At 34.0% G+C, this 25461-nt stretch overlaps 1 protein-coding gene across 1 annotated transcript; it reads right to left on the bottom strand.

Annotated features, from left to right (window-relative positions):
- Positions 1–1337: 1337 nt before the first annotated feature.
- LOC122593856 (CCR4-NOT transcription complex subunit 1-like) lies at positions 1338–18164 on the bottom strand. The gene is made up of 51 exons (XM_043766305.1): positions 17952–18164; positions 17217–17514; positions 16896–17124; positions 16460–16799; positions 16260–16373; positions 16048–16176; positions 15778–15969; positions 15504–15689; positions 15205–15342; positions 14995–15099; positions 14665–14918; positions 14153–14256; positions 13905–13999; positions 13597–13830; positions 12069–12281; positions 11866–11947; positions 11701–11768; positions 11363–11508; positions 10358–10466; positions 10121–10267; positions 9960–10007; positions 9752–9880; positions 9358–9597; positions 8748–8879; positions 8595–8671; positions 8149–8254; positions 7954–8049; positions 7720–7878; positions 7413–7595; positions 7114–7343; positions 6931–7027; positions 6716–6841; positions 6407–6451; positions 6182–6259; positions 5988–6104; positions 5743–5869; positions 5395–5495; positions 5192–5317; positions 5029–5112; positions 4800–4946; positions 4581–4700; positions 4437–4484; positions 4205–4351; positions 4056–4117; positions 3779–3932; positions 3502–3693; positions 3082–3186; positions 2671–2805; positions 2064–2300; positions 1876–1977; positions 1338–1639 (listed from the first exon to the last, which is right to left on the bottom strand). Exons 1-51 carry the CDS (start codon positions 18048–18050, stop codon positions 1490–1492), a joined length of 7182 nt encoding a protein of 2393 aa, XP_043622240.1. The 5' UTR covers positions 18051–18164; the 3' UTR covers positions 1338–1489.
- Positions 18165–25461: the final 7297 nt, after the last annotated feature.

Here is a 25461-nt window from a genome sequence, read left to right as displayed (position 1 = left end):
ACAAAAATTTTTGTTCTCAAATGAACATTCACAATTTCACATGATTTGTAATAAAATTATAGGTTTGAAAACTTAACGCATGAAAATAAGAACGAATTTCAATCCATTTCTATTCTTACTTTTATAAATTTATAGTGTTATTTATCAAATGATGATGTTATATATCTTATTTAAATTTTTTAGATTTAAATTTATTTTAATAAATAAATATTATTATTTTTATTTCCTTATTAAAGTTTGTAGACATTAATAATTATGGTTTTTAATGATAAAGTTATGAAAACTAATATTTTTATATTTTACATCATCTTTTATCTTTACAGTTAATTTTTATTTTTTAATGTAATACGTTTTTATTAAATTATATTTTTGGATAGGATTTTTATCATATAACGTTTTTATTAAATTGATGTTTTGAATACTGGACCGAATGTTAAACCAGCCTTCTTAATTGAGAACTAAAAACATATATAGAGTATATAGTACGCTATCACAATTATATATCAGAAAAATAATTGTATGAAAATTGCAATGATATTATGTATAACTTTAAGTTAGATTAACACAATATGTGATATATAGATTGATAACTAAATTGCTTAGTAATTTTAGTGTATAACTAAATTGCTCAACTAAAACGTTAAAGCACAAGTACAATGACAATGCAGACATATCAGGATGAATGAAAGACATTCAAAAAATACAAAAGCCTTACTTAGCGAGACCTCTAATAGATGAGGTATCCATTTTTCAATTGTCTGGTCACTGTTAACCAGAATCTAAATGACCACTAATATTACTTCATTTTTTTACTAGTTTAATTCTTACCTGGTTAAATATTTGTCAATTTATAATATTTATAAAATTTTAACATGTCATTATTTATTTAAGGTTCTCGCTTATTACACGGTTAAAAATGTAGTTGTTTAAGATAACGAGGCTAAATAAACAATAATGGCCAAATCAGCTGGTTAAAATTATTCACTGTTTTATCTCAGGTTACTGGTTTAAACAAAATATTTTTCTCATTATTATTATTTTTTCTGGAGTGTTCAACGTAAATAACTCGGTCCAACAATGACATTCACAGTGGTAAGTTTACTAGAAGTTGAAAGTTTGAAACTAACGTGCAGAACAAGAGTGGCAACACATGCCACATACTCAAAAGGTAAATATTCAAAACCATAATTTTTTTATCACAATTTTCCAAACAAACATCCCCTCTGCAGTCCCCAAGGGTAAGGTCCTGGCTGACCACTTGATTTAAGACCAAGTGTTATTCTTCTTTTCTATTCTTTCTTTTTTGAAGAAAAGGAAAAAAAGAAAGAAAAGAACTATTGGAACCATGAACAAATGAATGTCGATTTCATTAAATCACTCTAAGATAGCAATTTGCAAATCACATTTATATCCAATATATCTAGAAACTAGTAACAGACCTAAAAAAATCTACCATAACATTCTATTCAACAGCAGAAAAAGAATCCTCCTAATGCATAGTATCAGAAATCCCTCCAGCAACCACATTGTCATCCACTGGTTTAGCCCCACCACACGATCTTGAAACTGATTCAAACAACTTCTCAATCTCGGGAGCACACCTTGTGAAAGATCGGCTCCAGAAGGTGTACCTGGGGTTCTACTCAATCATAAAAATAAAAATAAAAACAAGTTAACACGCTTTCACGCATATTCAAAATAATGCACTAACTAGTATAGGCAACCGAGATACGAATAAAATATTTGCTCATATGTCATTACAAACAAATTTTTTTTGCAGGTAATGACCCGGCCCCAGCCACTTTTACGTTTTACCCTATGTAAAAATTACATTTATTGATCCTAAGTGACAACTTTGGTTGAAGAGTTGATTACCTTAATTAGCTCAATGAAAGTGATTAAAAGGCCCCAAGGGTGAGGCCGATTAACAATCAACCGCTCCAACAGAACTCTCGTGATCTGTTCCTGAATAGCCTCCTGCATATGGGTAACATTTAGTCAGGTTAATGTGTGTTTGTGTGAAAATGCAACAAGATACTTAAATAGCATAAAAGTCAAGTCACCTGGTTTGACTCGGAAAACAAGAAGAGGAGAATGAATGAGAAGTAATGTGTATGGTTGTTGGGATAACGCAACTGATTTGCAACCGCATTTAAAAATAGGTAACGTCCTTCTGTCTCTAACTCTAATATTAGAGTTTGAAAGATGTCCAAGGCAGCACCCACATGAAAGATATGCAGTGAAGCATTACTAGCCATTGGTTGTCCATGAGGAGTTCTTGCCTGCAGCTGTTGGATGGCCTGCAAGATTTTAGCTAGATGATAAATATTTTATGTACCATAGCAGATAGCTGCTTCAGTTTTTGATAGATGAAATGCCGTTGTACATTCAACAGAATAAAAGTGAGTGATGGCAACATAAATTCATCGATTTACTTGTGAATGGCTCGATTTAGGTTATCATTTATGAATGAATGGACCAAGTAAAAGGGTACTTGATCCAAATCTCTAAATCATAAAGATGTTTGATCACAAAAGACTTATGATTCACTAACGCCTATCACCTCTAATGCGATTCATTGTAAGCAAGTCAGAATTATTTTAACAAAAAAAACTAGTAGCTAGATCCATGGATGTTTTACATTGAAAAAGAGGAGTATCTTAAACACACCTGCATTCCAACGTAAAGTACGAGGGAGTTCATTAATGGCACATTGTATCGTGTCCCCGCTCTTGCAGCCTCAGTTGGTGAAAGAAGCAGCTTCTGCTTCAATTCAGAAAGAAATGAAGTGCCTTGTGGCCTAGCCTGTGGAGATAATTAAAATTTAAAACCAGTAGCACAAACACGAGAATAGATCAAAAGACAACATTTAATTACCTCTATTGATAATTATTCAAAAAAGTCTGTAATGGATCAAAACTAATGTTTTATCCTTTTTCACCTTTTACTTCATCTAACATGGATTTCTTATTATTTTTATAGTTTTGAACTGTATCCATGTAACTTATATGCATGTACACTGAACCAAGAAGTATTGAACATTCCAATTAAAAAAAATACTAAACAAACAAAATTATGTACCTTCAAATACTCATCCACATCACTTTTCATTTGCTTGGCTTTCAGTGCTGCATCAACCTCCGAGAGAATGCGTGGTGATTGACTAATCTCCACAAGCAGATCAATCTGACATTAAAAAAATTAAAAAAATATATCGCATTAAAAATTATACTATTCATAATGGGTCAAAAAGTTACGCTTATGGATTAGGGGACATCTCAGGAAATGCAGGAAAACCCTCTATGTTGTTTTACCGACGGCATACAATTATCTATGTGGTTTAATCATATTTCAGATATTTTTATTCTTAAAACTCGATAAATAGATTAAAATTGGCTACAATCTAGCTAACGCAACCAATCCCTTTTGCCACCTCTGAACTGAGTGAACTCATTAGCAACTACTACAAGATGTCACTAGCATCTACTACAAAATGATCACCTTCAAGTTGGGAGTGGAAGGATCAGGCAGCCTCATGTTACGTGGAAATGCACTGAGGACGATATTTCGCATCTGGATACAACTTGGAGGAATGATATCACAGAAACTGAAATGATAATCACAAAGGAACTCGGGGAAATCATGAAGCAACACCAAAAGCACTCTGAGTGTGCCTTTGTATAGAAATCGAACCTGATAACAGAAAGAAATATATATAATATTAAAATTTGATGATAAAGCATGATAAGGTTTCCAGCTTATGAATAAAGAAGCAAACCGGCTCGCCAAGTTCGGCATTCCTCAAGAAAGGCTCCATGAACTGGAACAAGTCAACTAACAAGCGTTGGAAGTACGGCCATCCCTTCTGAGCATTTACACTTAAAAGTTTCGGCATGAAACTTCTGTGACTTACTAGCTCTAGCCAAACAAAGCTGAAAAGACCAATATACCCACATTAGACACTCACAGGCATATTTAAACGTCATTTAGGTTACTGTTAGGACCATCCTAGAAATGATAAACACAACATTAACTAAATCAACAAAAGACGTAACCTGAAAGCGGGAACCTTCAAAGGCTGCAGGGCATGAAAAGAAGTTGCTAGAGCTGTCAAAACCTGTATGAGCCCAAAAAAGTTAGTAGTTTCAACGAAGAAGAAATCGAGATAAAAGACTTTACAAGTCCAGAAGAGGATGTAAATTACCTGAAAGTTTGCACCTTCGAAAACTGGATCAAGAGTATTAAGGTCAAGAAGCCAATCAATGAACAGCCTAAAATATGGCCTGGGATTAAAAGATGTCTTCTTATCCTCTGCATCCTTTTGAATGAATCGCACAGTCACCGCTAACACCTGCAGCAGCACAGAATGTAGATTAGTAAGCAGTAATCATATGAAACTTGCTGAAATCATAGAAGGTTAGATTTAAAATGTAGACCTTCGACAGAAGTGACAACTTGCTTAATCCATGATCAACAGGGGAGAACTGCTCATTTCAAAAAAAATGAAGACATGTTAATGAAAAGCACAATCAATGTTCATAGTAAGTAAATACTTGAAAACAGAAATCAATGGGGCCTACCTTCAGGATTGAATACACAAGTGACGCATACATATCAATGGCCAGGAAGGATAATGTTTGAGTTTGTTGATGAGATTGGACGGCACCTTCAGAAGTTATACAGTGTGAAACAGCCACATCCTGGAATTATATATAAGATAAACACAATTATTTTCCTAATGCACAAATAACTAGAATCATTTCTGTGTGCCTGAGCATGCACTTTGGAGCAAAAATTACCAGCAGACGCCGGAAAAAGCGATCTGATGTATCATCAGCTTTCAACAACCCAGTTTGCTGCAATTGTAAAACAAAACGAGCAGACGCCTGATCGTTCACACCAGGAAGTTCATATATCCGGTACCATTCAGCAAATAGATGAGAAACCTGTGAGATACATAGTTGCCCAGTTAACTCAAATCAACTCAAGGATAATAAATACAAAAGCCAATAAAGAAGCTTTATATACATCCTCATTGAAACCAGCCAGGTCTGATTCAGAAGTTTCTGAAACATTGGTGTCATCCCTGCTTGCTACAGAAAGGTTAGCCACCTGTTTCAGTACAAGAAAGTTAGGATCCACGGAATGTTGTCGAGTGACAGCAACAATACCATGCATGAAGTAATTTTACCTTCTTATCTTTTGATTGTCTGATAAGATCATCCTTCCCAGAAGGAATGCCAGAGGATGCTGCCGGATTCCTAACAACTTCAACAAGCTGTTGAAGGGCCTCGGGAGCATCAGGCCTTGTCGCAAGCTGCCAAGTACTCCATCAGAATGAATGCTGACTTTAATCAGATTAAAATATAAAGAACTTAGAAGTAAAGATCAAACCTTTGCCAATGCATCCACAAGATTATGGAGTTCAGAAATTACTCTTGAATCACTAGCCACCAATGTTTGGATGAGGGAAATTGCAAATTCTGTTGCCACTTCTGCATAACATATTAAAAAACCATTTTAGTTAACTTCAATATATGACACTATTTTTAGTTTAGAGTGTGAGAACTTCATGAACTCTTATGCTGAACATATGAGAATATGAGATACAAATACGGACATATGCACAGTCACATAAACATGCACCAATAAGATAAACGTGCCAAATCAAAGCATTTTGTACAGCACAATTTTAGAAAACAATCACGTGTTTATCATTAACCAGATATAGTTTACACATACTGTTCTTTCCCGCATCAAGAAGCTTTGCCATATGAACATTATACTCGGCAAGATTCAGCAGCTCCCTGCGGATTAAGCCAACGGTGATATCTCTGTTGAACTTCCTATCTTCATCAGAATATATTACCTACATTATATTAATGTGAGTAACGAATACAGAAATCCACTGAAATAGAAAGTTGAAGCAAAATAATGTTAATGATGAACGTTGAGGACCTCAGAGTAAGAAAACAATATACACATACCCATGTAGTCAACTCTTTACCCACAAGCTTGCTAACATCACGAATTGCAGCTAGCATTGCAATATAAGCACTGACATGAGCGGTGTTTGCTGCATTCTCATACAGACCTTTGAAGACCTGTGACAAGGTTGAATGCCATGTCAAAGCTGCTTAGTAACTATAGATGAACATCAAAATACTCGCAATGAACTTACCTTCTGAGCCACAGCTGATGCAGCCTCATCTCGGCTAATGCATCTAAGAATGACCCCAGGAACCTCACCAATAACAGACTGAAAACAACCTCAACTTATATAAAATTCAATAATTCAAATGTTATCTATTAAGTACCATGAATGGAGAAAGTTGTCTAAATGGGAATCCACATAATTAAGTTCACCAAAACTAATATTCTAGAGATGAACATTAGGATACATTACCTGAAATTCAGCTTCCTTGGCATCATTGGCTATCATAAATTCCAGCTGAGAAAATAAATGATAAATCTTGTAAAGCTCTAGCATTATGTTTTCAATAATCAAAACTACAAGCAAAAAGAAAGCAAGCAGACAGGTAGGCAAAAATCTCTATCTAAATATTTTTAGTAAAAGCGTTCGACAAGCCAGAATCTTTCATAACAAAAGTTAAGTAATCATGAAAGCAAGTAACTGACACATAAAGCTATCATAATGTTGAGCAAAACAATCTATAAATGGTGGAAAGAAGATATATTAAGAGCAATTGCTTACCTTCTCTAAGATGGACTGGAATTTATCCACTGCATCTTTGGTGGTTAATGAAGGTTCGGCAGTGGCACTCATAGCACGATCAGAAGCTGAAGGTGAGGGCAAAGGCTGCCCATACACACCCGCTTCCTAGCAATAGATAGAAAACGTGTGTTAGACAAAAGAGACGAGCAATGGAAACTCAGAATCTTGAACTACAGAATATGACATATACTAACTTTGGAAACACTGGAGACTTCTGGTATATGCAATTCAGGAGCCGACACTGAAGAAAATGAAGAAAGAACAGCTTCGTTCTCAAAGTTGTGTGAGCCACTACAGATGAAAACCAGAAACAGTAAAGATAGAAAGAAGCATACAACCAATCACAAATCTAAAAAGAAACGTGCAAAACCACACACCCAGGTAGTTTTGCTGAACTGGGCTCCATATCTTCAGCATCCAAGGAATGTGTTACAGCATTGATACCAGGGTTTCCCAGGCTGGGTGAAAAAATACCAGGGCTTTGTAGCCCAGAAGCTGGACTATATCCACGGTGTAGAGCCCCACTTCCTGGTGGAGGAGAGGGACCAAGAGGTACAGCATTCGAGTTTTGGTTGGATTGATTTTGCCAGGGTAAGCGAACAAAATCCTATCAAAAGCCATTTAATATTATGTTTTATGCCGGGTAATTAATCAACTAGTAAAAAAAAGGTAATACCTCGTAAACCCGCTGTTGAGAATGGGATAAGCGGCCAGGTTTAGGGCGAAGGGCTTCTGGTAAAACAGCAACATGACCTTGTGTATAGAGGCTCGCATCAAAAAAGGCAGGGCCAACCCCTTCTCTGTGCTTCCTTCTTATTGAAAGCTGAGGTGCAAGTTCGCTATCTATTGTTTGAACAGCCTGCGTGGAACAATATATATTAGTACTGCTTAGGTATAATGTAGAATGTGATATGAACACTCCTAGCATGGATCAGCAATTGACAGACCACGTAATCAGTACACCATGCAGTATACAATCTAACCTTTTCAGTTGCAGCCTGTTCAATAAAAGCACAACCCAAATCAAGGTTGTCGTTGGTTACAAGCTGAACTGCATGTTCAAGCAAATCGCTGGCAATATTCAGATTCAAACCTTGAAGATTATTTCTTAGCTGACTTGATATTGAACCACGAAGAGGCTCCTAATAGCATGAAACAAAGTAAGATATACAAGCATTTGCACTTTGTAGTATGACTAAACAACTCATTTAAGATACCTTGCACGTCACATGAGCTAGACTACCAGCCAAACTTGCAACCATCAAGTGAGCCGCACTGTGTATACGACTTTCGTCTGACTCCATAGCATAGTCCTGCAATTGTATTCACATATTATCTTTGAATAAGAACTTGAGACCATGAAAAAATAAAGACACAATGAGCATATTCAACCGGTGTAAAAATAAAATCACCTTTAAGACAAGTTCCTTTGTTGTCTGAGTTGCTATAGATACGCTACGCTGCACAATGCTAGAAACTATTTCCTTGATAGCTACCTCCATGGAAATTCCAAGTACACTGTAAAACAAACAGTTGTGAAGTGGCTTAATATAAGTTTGAGGGAGAAATTAGACCATCAATCAACATTCTTTTTTGTCCAACTTCACTTGAACTTGAAAAATAGTAAATGTTCTTGAATGTGAGCACCAACCCATTGGAATCATAATAAAGTTATTTGAGAGTAAAACCAATTTAAGATGTTGTAATTTGTATACACGTCAAGTACTTTTGTCATTTAGTTACTTGTTTGCAGAGTATATTTTACTGGTTACATCTAATACGACCAAAAATGACCCGCTTAAACAGAAATGTACTGAATTGCCACTCTGTAAGTATTGAGATCAGGGATAGATATAACCTCTGGAAGGGCATATGCAGGGCCAGGGCTTGAAGCTTCGGATTAATAATAACTTGTTGGTCCATACTTGATGGTATCTACAAAGACGGCTAACATTAGCACCAAAAAAAAAAAAGTGCATTAAAAAATAGAAAATAACAAACTTTACCACACCTGACCAACTGAAAGCGGCATTTGTGCTTGTAGAAGTCCTTGAGCAGATAAAAGGTTATCAGGTATGCCGAAGGCAGCCATCTTCTCATCCTCACTTAAAGTAGCAGCAGGAAGATGATGAGGAGCAGCATACTATCCACCAAAACATACAAGGGGAAATCAAGCCAGAGATCCAAAGTAATAGTTTCAAATGTACATCTAGGGCTGTTCCCCGTACCCCAGCCCCAGTCGAGCTTTTATCAGAGCTTGCTTGAACAGATACATATATAGTTCGAGTAGCAAAGCAAGCTCGTAGCACATAACAAGTCAAATGTTGAGCTTAATAGAACTCACTTGGAATCTTATCAAGGTTCTGAAGCCCCCTATGTAATGCATCAGTACTACTGTACAGTGTACACGTAACCAGGGCTTCAAACCGGTTGAACAAAATTGACATTAAACCTAAAATGTTCCATTAAGTGGACCTTGAGTTTCCATAAAGAATGTTTCTTGATCTACCAAATCGAGTATGTGTTTAGGAATTCAGGGTAAGGAGGTTAAATTGTGCTCAACTCGGCTTGTTTGCAGTTGTGTACTTTGAGATACATACATAAAAAGATAGATAGCTAACCTGAGGCAATATACGCGAATGACCACCTGGATGAGAAGAATTAGTGACTTCAACAGGTAACTCAACCTGATTTAGATTAGGTATCATGTTAGACTTGACTTCCCCAACCACTGGTTGCTGAACTGGCCCGACATCTTTGTTAGAAAAATCAGGGTTTCCTTCAACTTCTCTCACTCTGTCCGTGAGAAGGGCCGATGGGGTTACTTCCTTCAAATCCACACTAAGATTCTTAAACAAGACCTGAAAGATGCAACAAAAACAAACAATGTAAATGCACTTCAAATTAATATTCTTACCCTGAACAAGAATATATGTATTGCCATGATATGCCATTTAGAAACCTCGTTTAAAAACCTCAACTTCATCGCTTTGTATTAAGCAAGTAATTTCATACCTCAATTTCAAACTTGAGATTCATTTTGAGATTCGGCATTGCATAGATTTCAGCAAGTAATCCAAGAATTCCCATGGTCCAGGGATTAGGAGGTTGATATGCAAGACTGTTGTCGCATGCCTCTAAAATCTACATCATCAAAAAGGATGTTTAAGAATGCCACAATCCTTTGATCAGAGAAAAAAGATAAATCAAATAACCTGTATACCTTGGAAGTAAATGGAATCACTGCAATCATCAAACCCTTTTCATATGCCTACAGAACATTTATAATAAACTAAATTATACATCACTCAAAAATAGTAAAAAACCAAGACTAAAGCACATATACATTGGGACTAGAAACACTTATGTATAGTGTATAACCACCTCAATTACTAGAGCCTTTGGATCAATCTGGTTAGCGCGAAGAACATAGTTCCTACCAATTGTGATCTTTCCCAGCCAACCTCCAAGATTCTTCAGCAACGAACGTTCTTCTGAGCTGGACTTTATAAGTTCAGATCCTAGGAGAACCTGCAAAATTGCCATATATTATTAAGATTTCCAATGATCTAAACATTACCATCATATAAAGAACCAAAGATCATTTTTGCTAAATTATACCTTGCAATTCTCATAGGTGGCTTTTTCAATCTCTCTTGTTAAAATTTTTGAGTTGGCTTTCTCAAGAAACTTCAGGTACAAGTCGTGAAAATTTGGTTCAATACTCGCTCTGTCAATAAGATCAGTAAGCACTAAGAAAAAATAACGATTGTGATGAATTGTAGGGCATAAAAAATCCTACATCCAGGAAAAAAACTACCTTCATAACTAAGAAGCATGTTGATCATTGTAGACCAGGAGAAAATGTGTAGAATAAAGCAATGAAATTTACCGATTGATCAATCAAAATTATATTCCTTTTCTACTTTTCTAAAGAGAGAATGCTGGTGGCAACAGAAAATTGATTCATTCATATTCATCTTCCAAAACAATGAATACATTTTAGGAAGGATACAATGCCATTTTAGTTACCCAGGGTACTTTTCACTTTTAATAACTTCCCTGTAGCTCTATACCTCCTCAATTTTGATTACTTTTACTGATAATTTATTTCAAACCCTAACCTTATTTCTATCATCATAATATCTTTTTTTAAACCTCATTTGTTGACCCTCAGCAACTGCACGAAAACAATATTTCCGCTGTTTGCTTCCTATAAGGCTATAATAATGGCCAAAGTTGTAGAGAACAATTTTGTTACATCTCTTTTCCTTTTTATTGATTTGTACTTTGCTAAGAGTACTATGATTATTGTTATATGTTACTTTGGTATATAATTTATAGTTAGCTGAGCTCAAGTATCATTGTATCAATACTCAATATAAGGTTTACACATAACCATCTACATGCCATTTAATTTCTTCATTTAAATATGTTCAACCAATATAAATATATATTTTTTATCCTTATTTCTACGTAGGCCCTCCAAGTTTCATGCATTACTAACAACCTCAGTTTAAAACTCTAAAAACCATTAAAAATCACTTTAGGTTTATTACCTTCCCACCTTAACTTTATAGCAAAACTATAGTAATAACACATTATTAAATTAATACAGGTTCTCACCTTTTCATAACCATGTACTGCGCAAACCAGGGATAGTACTGTTCTTTCAAAACTTCCGTGAATTCCTTTGCTTTAGCTTCAATGTTGGCAGCTGATAAATTGTTGATAATGAATGAAATCTTATCCTGGGTTTCTGATGGGGGGGCCTGTAAAGAAGAATCCATAATAGAAAAATAAACGACCAGAAATTCTTACATGCAACGACTTAAATTTAAACCCAAAACGATAAATCACAAATAAACTTCATCTTAACAAAGGAGCGATAAGCATCAATTCCTTAAAATACCCCACAGCTGATTAGTTATAATCTTGCAAATCAATATTGGAAGACATTGTACCTCTATGGGTGTTTCTCTGCGTTCAGCGGCAGCAACAAGTGTTTCGATACTTAAAGCAGAGCCAAACCCTGCATCCGATAGTGTATGTCACAGCACAGTCATAAGGCGAAGATGATGGAGAAGTAAATCCACAATTATAACACTTAGAGAGAGATTTCAACTTACTTGCCGAAGGAACTGCTCGAGATGGACGAACAAAAGCAGGAGACGAAGCCAGTGCCGAGGAGGAGCTAACTACACTCTGTGGCTGTGCATATAACAATCATAAACTAAACAATGAACACAGAGATAAATCTGAATATAGCAATCAGCAACTAGAAAATCTACAGACGAGACCATCTTGTGAAAATCAGATTACAATATGTCACCTTCGGGATGCTAGCAGCATCATTTGCTGGAGCAACTGAGGCTGGACCAGTGTTAGCCAAGTTTGGTTTTATATAACTGGACGAAGTTGCAGAGGCTCTGTGTCTTTCATCTAGATAACTCTGGCTTCTCTGTTGAAGCTGAATTGGAGAAGATATCTGAGAACTAATCGGTGGACCACCAGGTCCAATCGAAGGGAAAAATGAACCCGGCACCTACAAAGAAAATAGATTCATAGATCTTCATTATGCAAATCTAATATAGGTCCAAATAACATACGTTTATATCATGCAACATGTTAATTACTTCCTCCATTCCAAGATAAATGAGACTTTCAATGGATTAAACTATATTATATATTTATATAATCAGCTGAAGCTATTAATATATAACATTATTCTATAATATAGAATTCTAACAAACTAACAATTGAACCGAATGTATATCTAAACATAGTGCATTTTCATCGAATTTATAATGTAAGCAAAGCTGAACTATTATGTGTCATTGGATGTAAAAATTTTTGAAGGTTTATTAGAGAGAATAAAAAGGGGTGAGCAACAAAGTTGCAAACTAAAGGGCACCCAAAATAGAGTTATCATATTATCAGAGGTGGAACCAAGATTCATTTCATAAATAAACACCCTAAAAAAAAGTTCGTAATACATAGAAAGTAAACCCTGGATCTTATTTAAAGAGTTCCTATCTTATTATAAAATAGTAATGTCGTATTTACACAACTTAAATTAATATTAGTATCTATATCTCAACTAACATAGTAACTAATAATCTAAGTTTAGGTTTTAACAAAAGTAAATAATAATAAGTTATTTTTTTTGTTTATTTTATTATACCACCATTTCAATAAATTGATTAATTCCGCACACTTATTATAGCATACTTATACACTCTAAGCTGTATAGAATCGTCCTATACGAGTGTAGAAACTGGTAATTAATTTTTTAATCCTTATAAGTTTTAGTGTGTAAAATTAAAGTGCTTAATTTTATAAAGAACTTTGTACAGCTTAACTAGGCTTTAACATTTACAAATTCATAATAATAATAATGATATTAATAATATACTATACTCCATACTTAAAATGAATAAAAAGAAAAATTAACACTAACACAGTAACACATAACATTTAAATATTATTTAATTTACTATATGGGAAGCAGAAAAAAATAAATTACCAAAAAAATATTTAATAACAAAAACCTCTAATCAATCAATGATGGCACGTAGAATTCTCATTTTTTATTATTATACTTTGGTCAAGGATGAAAAATATTGGGAGGGGCTAATAAATACATTTGTTCCAAAATGAAGAACATAGACTATTATATATTATAAGTAAGTTGGCTTCATGGAGGGGGCTTGGCACCCGCCAGCCACCCCCCTCCCTTCGCCACTGCATAATATGAATAATTCACAGGTCTGAGATTCATATAAAAGAATTAGCCTGAACCAGATCATGTATCAAGTATAGACTACAGACACAGTAAAGATGAAAGATGAAAGATCTACCTCAGAATTCGCTTGTGAGATAGAATGATGGTGTTGATCAGCCGCGGGATTCTGGGTTGCATCTGATTCTGGGTGGCCTGACGAACCTCTGCTGAGTGCCCTTTCAATGAATGCAACAAGATCAGGATGAGCACCACGTAGATGTGATATTTGTAAGATATGTTGACAGTATTGTGGCCATTCATTCAGGCGTTCCACAAACTTCTCCAGAGCCGTTGTACCAAAAGCAAACATCTGTACACAGGAAATATTAATCATTGAAGTAGAAAAAAATTTAGGTAGCATTATCACAAGATGTTCGTACTGACTTTAGAATCTGCAGGTTTACGTAATGCATCCAAAACAGCTCGTAGTGCAATACCAAGTGTCAGATGGGTCACAAGTTGATTCTTGATAAGCAATCCTGCAATTTCAAATTTTTCATATTTATTAATAGGGCAACTATATAAAGTAGTGTATCGCAAAAATTTGAAGTCAAGATCGAAAGTATCTATTCATACGATTATCATAGGCCTTTACTCGACTTAAGTCAGGATCATGAGAAGGTAAGGCTTACCAAAGAGAACCGCAGCGAGTTTGAGTTGTCTCTCAGGGTATCTGTTGAAAAACTTGTACTCTTCAAATAGATTCGCAATCATGCACTCAAATATCGATTGTTCCCTGAGATCATATGGCAGCAGAATATGATTCATCAATCAACCATATATTATACATACATATATATATATATATAAATTCAGTTGCCATATTGTTAAGTAATAATTCCAACATAATCATCCAAGTAACATAGCTTAAACCATGATAACTTTATATCACACACAAAGGACTCGGAAGAAAATCAGGGCGTTCAAGAGGCAAAAGGTCATTTCACTTGATATCACAAAAATCACCAGCTATTACAACTAAAGTTCCCTTAAAAAACAGCAAACTTAGGTACGACGCGAGAATCTTTGAAGCCAGAGACTTTTAACAACTTTCATAATATTCAAAATTTGCAACATTGACAAATTAATGTGACTATAATATTAGTGAATCGTATGTAAAAATTAAAATGAGCTAAAAATAAACCTTTTTTCATGAGATTCCTTGAATCGGACCAGCATTTGAATCATTGCATCAACCGTCAACTGCTCTGAAAACATTTGCTGGAAATAAGAGTTGGCCTCCGTCTCTATATCATCCGCATATACTTCGGATGTAGACGAATCAAGACCACCATTGTTCTTCATCATTAAATTGTTGTTCGTGGTCTTCAAATGTAAACTTGCCAAATCCTTGGATAGTTGGTTAGAGGTGAGCAAGCCTGATTGTGAATGAAGGACCTAGAAAAGACAACACGTTATTGATATTCAAGCTATAAATATATTGGTAATTACAAAGTTATTGGAAAGGTAAAACCTTATAAAACACAGGAGCTGCCTCCATATAAAGGCTCCAGATGTTACCAGAGTTATGCAAACGATTGGAAGATTCCTGAGCAAGCCTCAGAAATCGCAGGCACTCCTGCAAACGTAACACATGCATATCATTATCATTATTAATAACCATGAATGACAGTGTATAATGATGAGCAGATACCCGCAAGTGCAATACCAGTTTTTCACTTACCTCAAAAAAGTTCTCTCTGTAAGTACTTAAATTTGAGCTCAGCCACTTCTCAAGATCTATGAGTTCTTTTCGAGAAGCCAAAGCAGCCAGCCTAATACCCAATGACATGGGTATCATATCCAATACAGGAGATATAATCTGTGAAAAAGAAAGATATTATAGAACATAACAAAGAGATGATTTCCTTCATTTTGTTCCTTCTGTTATAAGGTGCAACATGTAGAGACAAATAATATCAATGGAGTTTAGGACATAATAATTGTATACACATCCAAAAGAATTCAAAACCAGGCTCTGACCTTTAACTCCTGGCATAAATCAAAGACTCTGCTCATGTTATCTGCATCCAAGGTGAGTGCATCAATTAAGGCTCTCAACAAAAAGGGAGGGTTAACATGCCAAAGGATGCCACCCACAGAAGGGTCTTTGAGTACAACATGATGAGCAGCCAAAGCAACTTCATGCTGAAGAAGATTATACGGTGTCTGCAAATTTTGAACATAAGAAATCAGCCAAACCAGATTAATGGAGAAGTGGAATAATAAGCTAGTCAAAGATGAGTAAAGGCAATACATTAACATGGGCCATCCCGTACAACAACACTTCAGGACAATTGTTAAGGGGATATTCAAGCAGCGATCGAACAGACTTTGCAAGGCCTCTCTCAGCAAGCTGGCACAAGACCTCCAAAAGGTCAAGACATAACCACGCATGATTTGCATGACCAGATTGAAACTTGTGACTATAGACTGCATCAACATTTGCCTACAATAATATGTGCAAATACTTGAATGAGAACTCATTTAGTCATATAAACATAACATAAAACGCGGATCTCCATACCAATTGTCTTTTGCAATGAGCAAACGTGAACACTTCAGGCGGCACAGCAACGGCATACTTCAGAAAAGAAAGTTGTCCCTCGGTGTTTCTCCAAACATTGCCACAAACAGCAGCCAAAGGAAAGGGATCCTGCATTGTCAATTGTCATCTAACAAATCAATAGACTATAAGCTTCATTAGCGAGATTAAAAGTAACAGATACAAGGACAGACCTGGGTTGCATGTTTGTAGCATGAAATCAGTAGTGAAAATGCTGCCTCGTCCGGGATGTAGAAACCATCGTGATCAAGACTCTCAATCACAGCAGTCCAGCTAATTCCAGGAGCCTAAATTTTTAAACATGTCATTAGTCAACTTTGCAAATCATAAATTGCAAAGAAATCAACAAAGATACATGAAACAAGAAACTTACAAGCTGCCTAAATGATTCTATAAGGACATCCGTGTTCCAAGAGTTCAACAAGGGAATATCAGTTAAACCCCCTCTACCAAGAGCAGAACAAAATGTTGAAAATGCATTTTCATGGTCCTGGAGACTGGTATCAGATCGAACAATTGTGCCAAGTATCCTGGCAATGGTGACTTCAGTTAGAGGTGAGAACGAGGATAACATATCCTTGCAAAGTGATACATCTGATGTACAGTTATAGCCCATTTCTTTCAGCATATCAGCCATGTTCATCTCCCTCTCCATTTCTGCTAGGATAGCATCAAATTCATTGTCATTGCCTTCATTGAGATAATCCATATTCCTGGAAATGACAAATTGGAAAAGATTCAATTACAAACTCCAACTAAATAAACAAAAAAGTAAGGAAAAACCTATATAACAAAAATCATAGATTAACCTCAATAAATCAGAGTCTTGCAGTTCATCTGAAACAAGAGGAGCTAAGATAAACCTCGAATCTTTATTAAACTGAACCAGAGATATTAATTGCATAAACAGATCCACATGTTTAGAAAGAACGTCAGATTTATTGAGAAACAGCAATACATCCTGAACATAGTCAGAATTATGCAAAGAGGCATTGGTGGCACACAATTCCTCAATCTGTCTCATACAAAAGTTTTTACCTGCAAGCACAAAGATATTTCTTACATATGCATAGATGAAGAGCTCAACCTAAGCAGCATTAAGAAATACGGGAAACAAAATTGAGGCTCACCAGCCATTCTGATGTCATTATTGTCTGAATCTGTCAAAGCAAGACCAAATCCAAGTTTCTCATACGCTGATAATTGAAGCGCAACCGACAGATTATCCAAAAACTCTTCAGTGATTGAAGTTGGCCTAACTGACACAGTAAATACAGTACTAAACTGCGGCTTTTCAAACAACTTCCTAAAAAGAGAAGCAACTACAGGTTCCAAGCGATTACTTTTCAAGTCCCTTTCATAAACATTAAAGTGATCCAAGCAGGTCTCTAAAAGCAGAACACTTCCTTCCATTCCATAATCAGCATACTGCAGAAAATTCCACAATGTCAACAACAATAACCCATTAAACACATACCGATATTAACCCAAACAAATTCAAGTTACACAAAAATTTGTTACGTAAACCTACCGACAAACCACGCGTCCCATTCCGAGTCAACGAATAACAAAACTTCGAAACACGTACCAAATTTCGAAACCACATTTGCCTTTCAACTCTTGACAGGTGGAAACATAACATTACTTGAAATAAACCCTAGTTAAATAAATAAATTTAAAAAAAAAAAACTTCTATAGAATTACACTAAGGCATGCACACATTCATACACATCCCAATTTACACTCATATATAGCAATTAAACATCATCTAGGGTTTATACTTTTCACTAACAACTAGATCGATCGCAATAAAAATAAAATATACATATATATTTGTTTGTATGTATAGATATAGATATAGATACCTGAGAGAGTTCACGAAGAACGGAGTCGGAGTTGGAATCGTTCAAGCTATCGAACAATAACCGAATGTCAGTTGACAATCTCTGAGATAAAGGAATCATGGTGATTGATTGAAATTGGCGATCAATAAATAATTAGGGCTTCGAATTGGTAGCGAGGGAAATTTGGGGATTTTTTTTTTTTAATAATATAATGATAATCACTGTGAGATGAGATATGGCGAAAGTGAGGGGGTGAAATTTTGTGGGGTGCTGTAAAGCGTTTTATATACATGGAGTGGATAAATAAATGGTCGGTGGACTGGGTTTGTTTCTTTTACCTTCTTAGCTAAAGTTTAATACTCGAAATAGATTATAACCCGCGTAAAACGAAAAACTATAACAAAATTATATATGTAGGTATATAAAGTTAGCATAATGATATAAAAAAATACTTAAAGCTATAAAAACTAACAAAACAATAAATAAATTAAGAACAATCCCAATTAAATGGTTGTTTTTTTCATAAATTAACCATAGTATATATATAATTTTAGAGACTAAGGTTTGACATTGTTTCTCATCCATTAGGAAAGTGTCTTTAGTATCTATGTAGTGTCACAAATAATGATATTTCATACAACATGCGCTTTTATTCATTGAGTTAAAAGCTAAAAAGGTTGGTCTCATGTAGGGAATTAGTTGACTACGTATAGTCACAAAGTTATAAGGATCCATGGTATCCACGAAATAATTGGATACATGAATAGTATTTGTTTTGTAGAAGTTGATTTCGTGCCTATGATCGACAAGCGTGTAATCTCCTTTATTTTGAAGCCATAGCGAATTTATTGATTTTTGGGTTGTACTTATACGACTGCTTCCAAAGTAAGACGATTTTAACCCAGATGTTCCAAGATTCCTTAAATGCATCGATGTCAGCCACTCTATCAAACAGAATTTAATTTGCCATGATATTGTATATGGTGAACTAATGGCAAATATTTACTCTTTATTTTGCTAATGTGTAGTTAATGTACAACACTCATACATTTTTCATATCAAGATTATGACTGTTTGTCAAAATATCTATGTTGAGCTCATTCAAATAATTCACAGTAAAACTATAATAAGTATATTTTTCAACCTTGATCATATATCATCAAGTATATATATAGTTATACTTCATAACATAAGGTTAATTTATACTATAATCAAATACAAAATTATTTGTTATTATACATTTCTAATAAAATCAATTTATGAAAAATAAACTATAAAGAAAGATTTATCATAATATTCCTTGACACGATCAAGAAACTCTCTATATAATTGCTTATACTTGTTAAGGAAATCAAGTATTACAAAGTTAAAAGAGGATATAAATTTTGAAACAATCACTATTTGATAACAAATCAAGAATGTGTGATATTTTTTTATAACATTAATCTATAACAGTTATAAAAATATCAAATATGAAATTCAAATAAGTTAAAAGAAATATAGATGATATATGTTATATGAGATCGATCTAAATCAAAAAGGGCAACCAAAAATTATACATATTAATTTTGATATTGTTAGATAAGTAGAATATTAAATTAATATGTGTATTGTTGAAACACTTAATATGTAGTTGAAGGACTAAAAGAGTAATTGGCTGAAAGTTAAGTCAAATATGATATCATCATGTTGATCTAAGGGTGGATAAAAAAGATAGAAATTCATTAAATGTTTCAGATTACTTAATTTTTAAATTAAAGTTTCTGTTCTAATATATATTAAAGATTTAAGATTTTTTTGTTACGCCCGATTTATTTCTTTTTTATTTTTATTTTTTTATTAAAGAAAACTTCATTTAACTTTCTATAGATAAATATGTATTCAGTAAATGCATATTTATTCGACAATGCCGAATGCCAATTTATTTCAAACGACGCCATAGAAAAAATTAGAATTTCCGGCATGACCTCGTCGTAGCATCAACAATCAATACCTGTTAGTTTTCAAAACAACCTGTTTTAAACAGCCAAAATACTTGACACAACTCAGTTTAACGACCACATTGCTAACTTAAAGAGAATTACATATTTAGTTATAAAATAAGGGCTATTAATGTAACAAGCATAATATACTCGGCTGTAATTTAAAGGTACCACTTGCATAAACCTTCGGCAAGTGATCATCCACGGCTGTGACTTTCCTCATGCTCATCCTATCAGTTGCTCATCATTAAACGTTAAATCCATAAGCACCTAGAGCATTATAATTAAAGGAATAAGCACATCGCTTAGTGAATATATAGAAAATAAACATATTAACCTTATGCATTATATAAACTGTGTGTAACCTTCTGCATTAAATAAACTGCGTGTATATTGTACTGCATAAGATAAACTGCATGATAGTCTGCAACTGTAATCTGTCAGCTATTCAGTTATATGGATCAGACTACACGTATATAGCCAACCTCCATATAATCAACTCTGACTTTGCCTGCTAAAATAGATTCATTGTAACAAACTATAAGAAAGTAAATAATACAACTCTTTGCATCAAGGATTAACTGCTTCTACATCATTAAACCGCATATATCCACAAAATCTGCACATTAGCCTAACGTATCCAAATTAACAATCCACATAATCACATAACACTTAAAGCATGTGTGATTACATAACATACACACTTACACAACCAATCATCTACATACACATAACAACACGACTACGATCACATAACAATTAAAGCACGTGTGGTTGAATAACATACACACTTACACAACAAAACATCTAGGTAACACATTGTTACTCCAACAAACAACATGGCTATCACATTTCTAGCCTACTTAACGTTCTAGCTCACAATTAAGTCGATTCAACGCTATAATCATACCTCAATATACAACATCAACGACCTAGATTCTGCCTTTGGCACAATCATCATCTAAGGCCAATAATAATGGTTAACTGCAAATACTGACTATTAACCTTTAAACTGCTTAACTATTACCTAAACTTACAAGTACAATAAGGTTTATGTTTAATATTATTGATAACAACAAACTTTGTCACTAACTTCTCTATTACCATATTAATTACCATAATCTTGTCAAAACAACAATCTCATGTGTACGGCTTATTCATCTTCATAATTTTAACAAAACCATATCACATAACTAATATCAACTACTGCTATATTAGTACCAATACTACCAACTGCACCATTATATGGAATCGATTACACATATACCCGATTTCATATAATTCAATCTTACTGCCAATCATTCATAATTTAATTAATAATAGCAATTTCAACACATATTTTCAACAATTGAAACAGCTAAACAAATACGACATTATATAGCCATATTGATCATATGAGATCTCTTACACACATGTAATCTGCCAAAATATATTCAACTTGCGAGTTTAAATTCTATATACTCACTTGGTCCTGCTACAGCATACCCTTGCATTCCTTAAAATCCTTGGTTACCTATTAACCAAATTCATAAAATCCATCAACATCTATACATATTGTCTTTTCTAACTTTTCCTTACCGAATACTTCCCAGGCCAATTATTTTCACTTCCTTATCATTATTTCATCATTACCATATAAAATCATAGCTTTTCTTAAACTTTTTATGTCACATTACATGACACAAAAATTATCTCCAAAGCTTACCAAATTTTAATATATGCTTCCTAGCTTAGCCCATAAACTAAGAAATTAATATGGACCCAAACAGTCACTTTTTTTTACCTAATACATTTTTATATAACTATTAATAAAACTAGAAAACTAAGAACTAGTACCTTAAAAATATGATAATCAAAACCTATAATCGACTAGAAATGATTTGGCATATTCTTCCGGCCGACTTCCTTTCGCGTTCACCATTCTGCCGACTTACTTTTCTTTTTGTTTTAGATATGATCATGATGATCATTTAATAATATATCTATACTATCTATATAAACAAACTCCCTCCCTCAAAATTTAACACTCTACCTTTAAAATCTCTAATTTACCCTTTTAATCTATACTAATATCAAACACTTTATCTCTAAAATTCCAAAAATACCCTAAAAAAAAACCCTTACGCGTGTCTCTTCCCTTCCCCGCAGTTGCTCACACAGTATACCAAAAAAACACACATGTGTTACTAAATTTAATAATAAATCAACGTAAAAATCGCTCACTCTAAAACAACAACGGCGGTTTGCACTTTCAACCAGACTAAGAAACACTTGAGTTGTATCATACATTCATGTAATAACACGGTATCATTACTTAACTAACATTTTCTCCTATGTCCCGCGGCATAGCGCGGGTACAAGACTAGTGTATATATATATATATGGAATTAATTTCCATTTTACATTGAAGCCCCTCTTTTTAGAGTTATCTTACACTTTTAGTCCTTTAAGTAAACGATGCTTAAAACACTAAGCCCGGCATTTAATTTATACGGCTTTTTAAATAATTCGGCATTTATTCTTTTGATAGATATTACTTTTAGTAATAAAATACTTCTGCGAAATTTGGGTGTTACAACTATCCCCCACTTGTTTGATTTGTGTCCTCACGAATCGTCTCTACACTAGGTTTGTCTTAACTGCAGTCAATCTATTCAACTGCATAAATCTTAATAACCTTAAATCTTAGCACGATTACATGTCGAGTGCAATTAGCTCATTTCTTTCTACGGCTAGTCTAAATATAATATGTGTTAATTTTTCGGCTTAATCGAAGGCATCTATCTACCATGATAACTTCCATTTATCAATTTAATAAGACATGTATGTAAGTCATTCAATCCTACAAACCATACTTTACTTGTTATCTGCAAAAATTCTGAATTAATATCTAATTTAAGGAGTCTAAAACCACTTCGCTAACCAAGGTTAGAAAAATATAGTTATTTTCCCTACAACAATTTATAAAGAGTCATCCTCTTACCCCTAATTAGTTTAACAATAATTATTTGCGCCAATTTAATCAGTCTAATAGCAAATTAGATATCAGCATATATATAAAAATATACATAACATCAGCTTTACTAAACACGACAATTTGGGTTGCTACATCAAAATACTGCACTCAAATGGTTACTTTTGGTCATGTCTGCCTTGTTATCCGTTAGGGTTTTATTCTAACACTGTCTAATTGGTTACTTGAATCTTACAAATCATCAACTAAATCTTGTAACTGCCAATCCGCCACTTTGATTAACCACATGTTCTTGGGAATTTCTCTTAAGTGTTATCTCAATCTCAAGCATTTATCGTTGGTCGCTAATATAAATAACTGCTATTTTACGGCTATTCAAATAAATTTGACTTTATCTCACAACAAACGACCATTTCCCGCCTAATATACTGCTAGTAATATTGGTTTCACACCGTTGGTGATTAAAATTTCAATCAAAATCTGTATTAAATTCCACCACTTAGGTAGACCTGGCTTAATCTGCATATTAACATGATGCACTCTTCTGGTAATATATTATCGTAGTCATTCAATGCTAACTTTACTATTATCAAAGTTAACTTATTAATATTACGTGGCTTGACCTTGCCATTAGCTTATCTTAGTATATGGCATTCAATCTATCGCTTGCCCTCATAGGACATATTTGTTTTACTTTACGGATTAACTCATACATGCCCTGCTTTTACCTAAATCCGCTTCAACTTAACATTTATCACTTTATAATACTAACGGTTTATATATACCCTTATCGACTCGTATCTGAGTAGGATCCTTCCAATACTTGATTACTATATTCATGGTACATGACTACATGTATAAGCATTCACTTTTACATTAAGATCTTATCTGCATATTACCATACTTCTTGTCTTAATTCTAGCCATGTTGCTATAATTATATATGCTTATCTCCAAACAAGTAATTAACATATATATCAGCACAACCTAACGGTGACATATTTCAGCATTTTTAAAACAGTTATATATATATATATTCGAATCTTTCCAGCCTTAGTTCTACTCGGCATCATCAATCACTGCATTGCTTAGCAGTAATAGCTATTAACATTTTAGCAAGCACACTTTATCATGTTTTCACAAAACAATAATGCGATACAAATGTAATACTTTGTGACTCTAATGATTCCAGGTAGCGTAATACATCATAACCCCGTTGATCAGGCGAAGTTACAGTATTTTATACATACTATGTAATCACCATCATCGTCACTTCATATCTTCAAATTAAGAGATACCAAATTTTCAAATAGCATATTGCAACAATTTATTTCATATAGATTTATACACAAAATTCAACCGTTTGGTGCATCGGGATATTCTCATCACTATATGATCAACTATTATGTCAATTTCAACCTTCATCTCGTAACCATTGTTGAGTGACTCTAACACGAGTCCTGCTAACGACTACTAACCTTGCATATTGATATAATGAATATACATCCATTCTAAGTCTTATATCGATTTTTTCAGCTATTAGTTAGCCTATTAGTCATTACTAACGTAATCTATTCAATACAAAATATCGCCCATTTAATGTACATATGGTACAAACACATTCTGCAAGCATCATTTCCTTATAACTCCAGCTTCTCATTTCCTATAATCTTATACTTTGAAAGATTTCTTTTATTTGCGGCATATTCAACAATTATCAATAAAATATGGCTATTTATTCATTTACTCCCTGTACTGAATTCTGCTAACGGCCGCTAGGCTTACATATAATCACATGATGATGTCGATACGTCTATTCTCGATTTCCTCTTTCGATCTTACTGCTATTAATTTGACTGCTATTCGGTATCGACATATTATATTTATTGAGAGACAACTCTAAGTCATCTTAATCACCGTACGAACAAACCTCCCAATATTCAGATTTATTGCCCATATTCTAACATTTAATACATAGTCTACTTACAAGGGACTTTCATTTACAACATGTTCATTAATTTTCCCATCCATATATGCTTATTTGTTCCCATTATACATGGATATGCATCTATATACTACAATCAATCATTCTCTATCCTGCTATACTTTTATCCTCTAGAAGGAGTTAAAATTCGTCTTTTAATGTAACACATAAAAACAAACAATTCTACGTGAACATAAAACACATATATAGTTATAAAATCTGCTAATCACATATCAGCCAAATATATGTCTCAGTTCAGCATGTATACAACATAATGTACTTCTAATTAACAAAATCTACACATAACAATTTCAACTAATTTACACAGAATATCACGGCTAAATATCCACTAAATACTAAAGCTAGAAGCGATTATAATTCAATAACCACTTATACTGTCCACACACATAGATATATAGTCAGCCATCAACATTTTCGTACACATCTTAGAAGTGATGATCCTTAATCACATCACATACTACCCAATCCTGGTCAACTGCGTTTATATATTTAATGAAAATTTCAGTTTATCCCTTAAATATAGTTCATATATTTTACCTCCTTAAACAGAAAGTACTAAGTGTAATTTTAT

Source organism: Erigeron canadensis, chromosome 3 (assembly GCF_010389155.1).
Source record: "Erigeron canadensis isolate Cc75 chromosome 3, C_canadensis_v1, whole genome shotgun sequence".
NCBI lineage: Eukaryota > Viridiplantae > Streptophyta > Magnoliopsida > Asterales > Asteraceae > Erigeron > Erigeron canadensis.
Note: the sequence above shows the minus strand (reverse complement) of the source record. Positions and strands in the feature narration are given on the sequence as shown.

Bases quoted from the DNA above. Each gene is read 5' to 3' on its own strand.
- LOC122593856 (XM_043766305.1), bottom strand. From the start codon at position 18,050: ATGATTCCTTTATCTCAGAGATTGTCAACTGACATTCGGTTATTGTTC. The intron at 15,970-16,047 runs GTATGGAGATCC...ATATTATTGTAG, and splicing joins CTCATTGCAAAAGACAATTG to GCAAATGTTGATGCAGTCTA. The intron at 15,690-15,777 runs GTATTGCCTTTA...CAAAATTTGCAG, and splicing joins ACGGGATGGCCCATGTTAAT to ACACCGTATAATCTTCTTCA.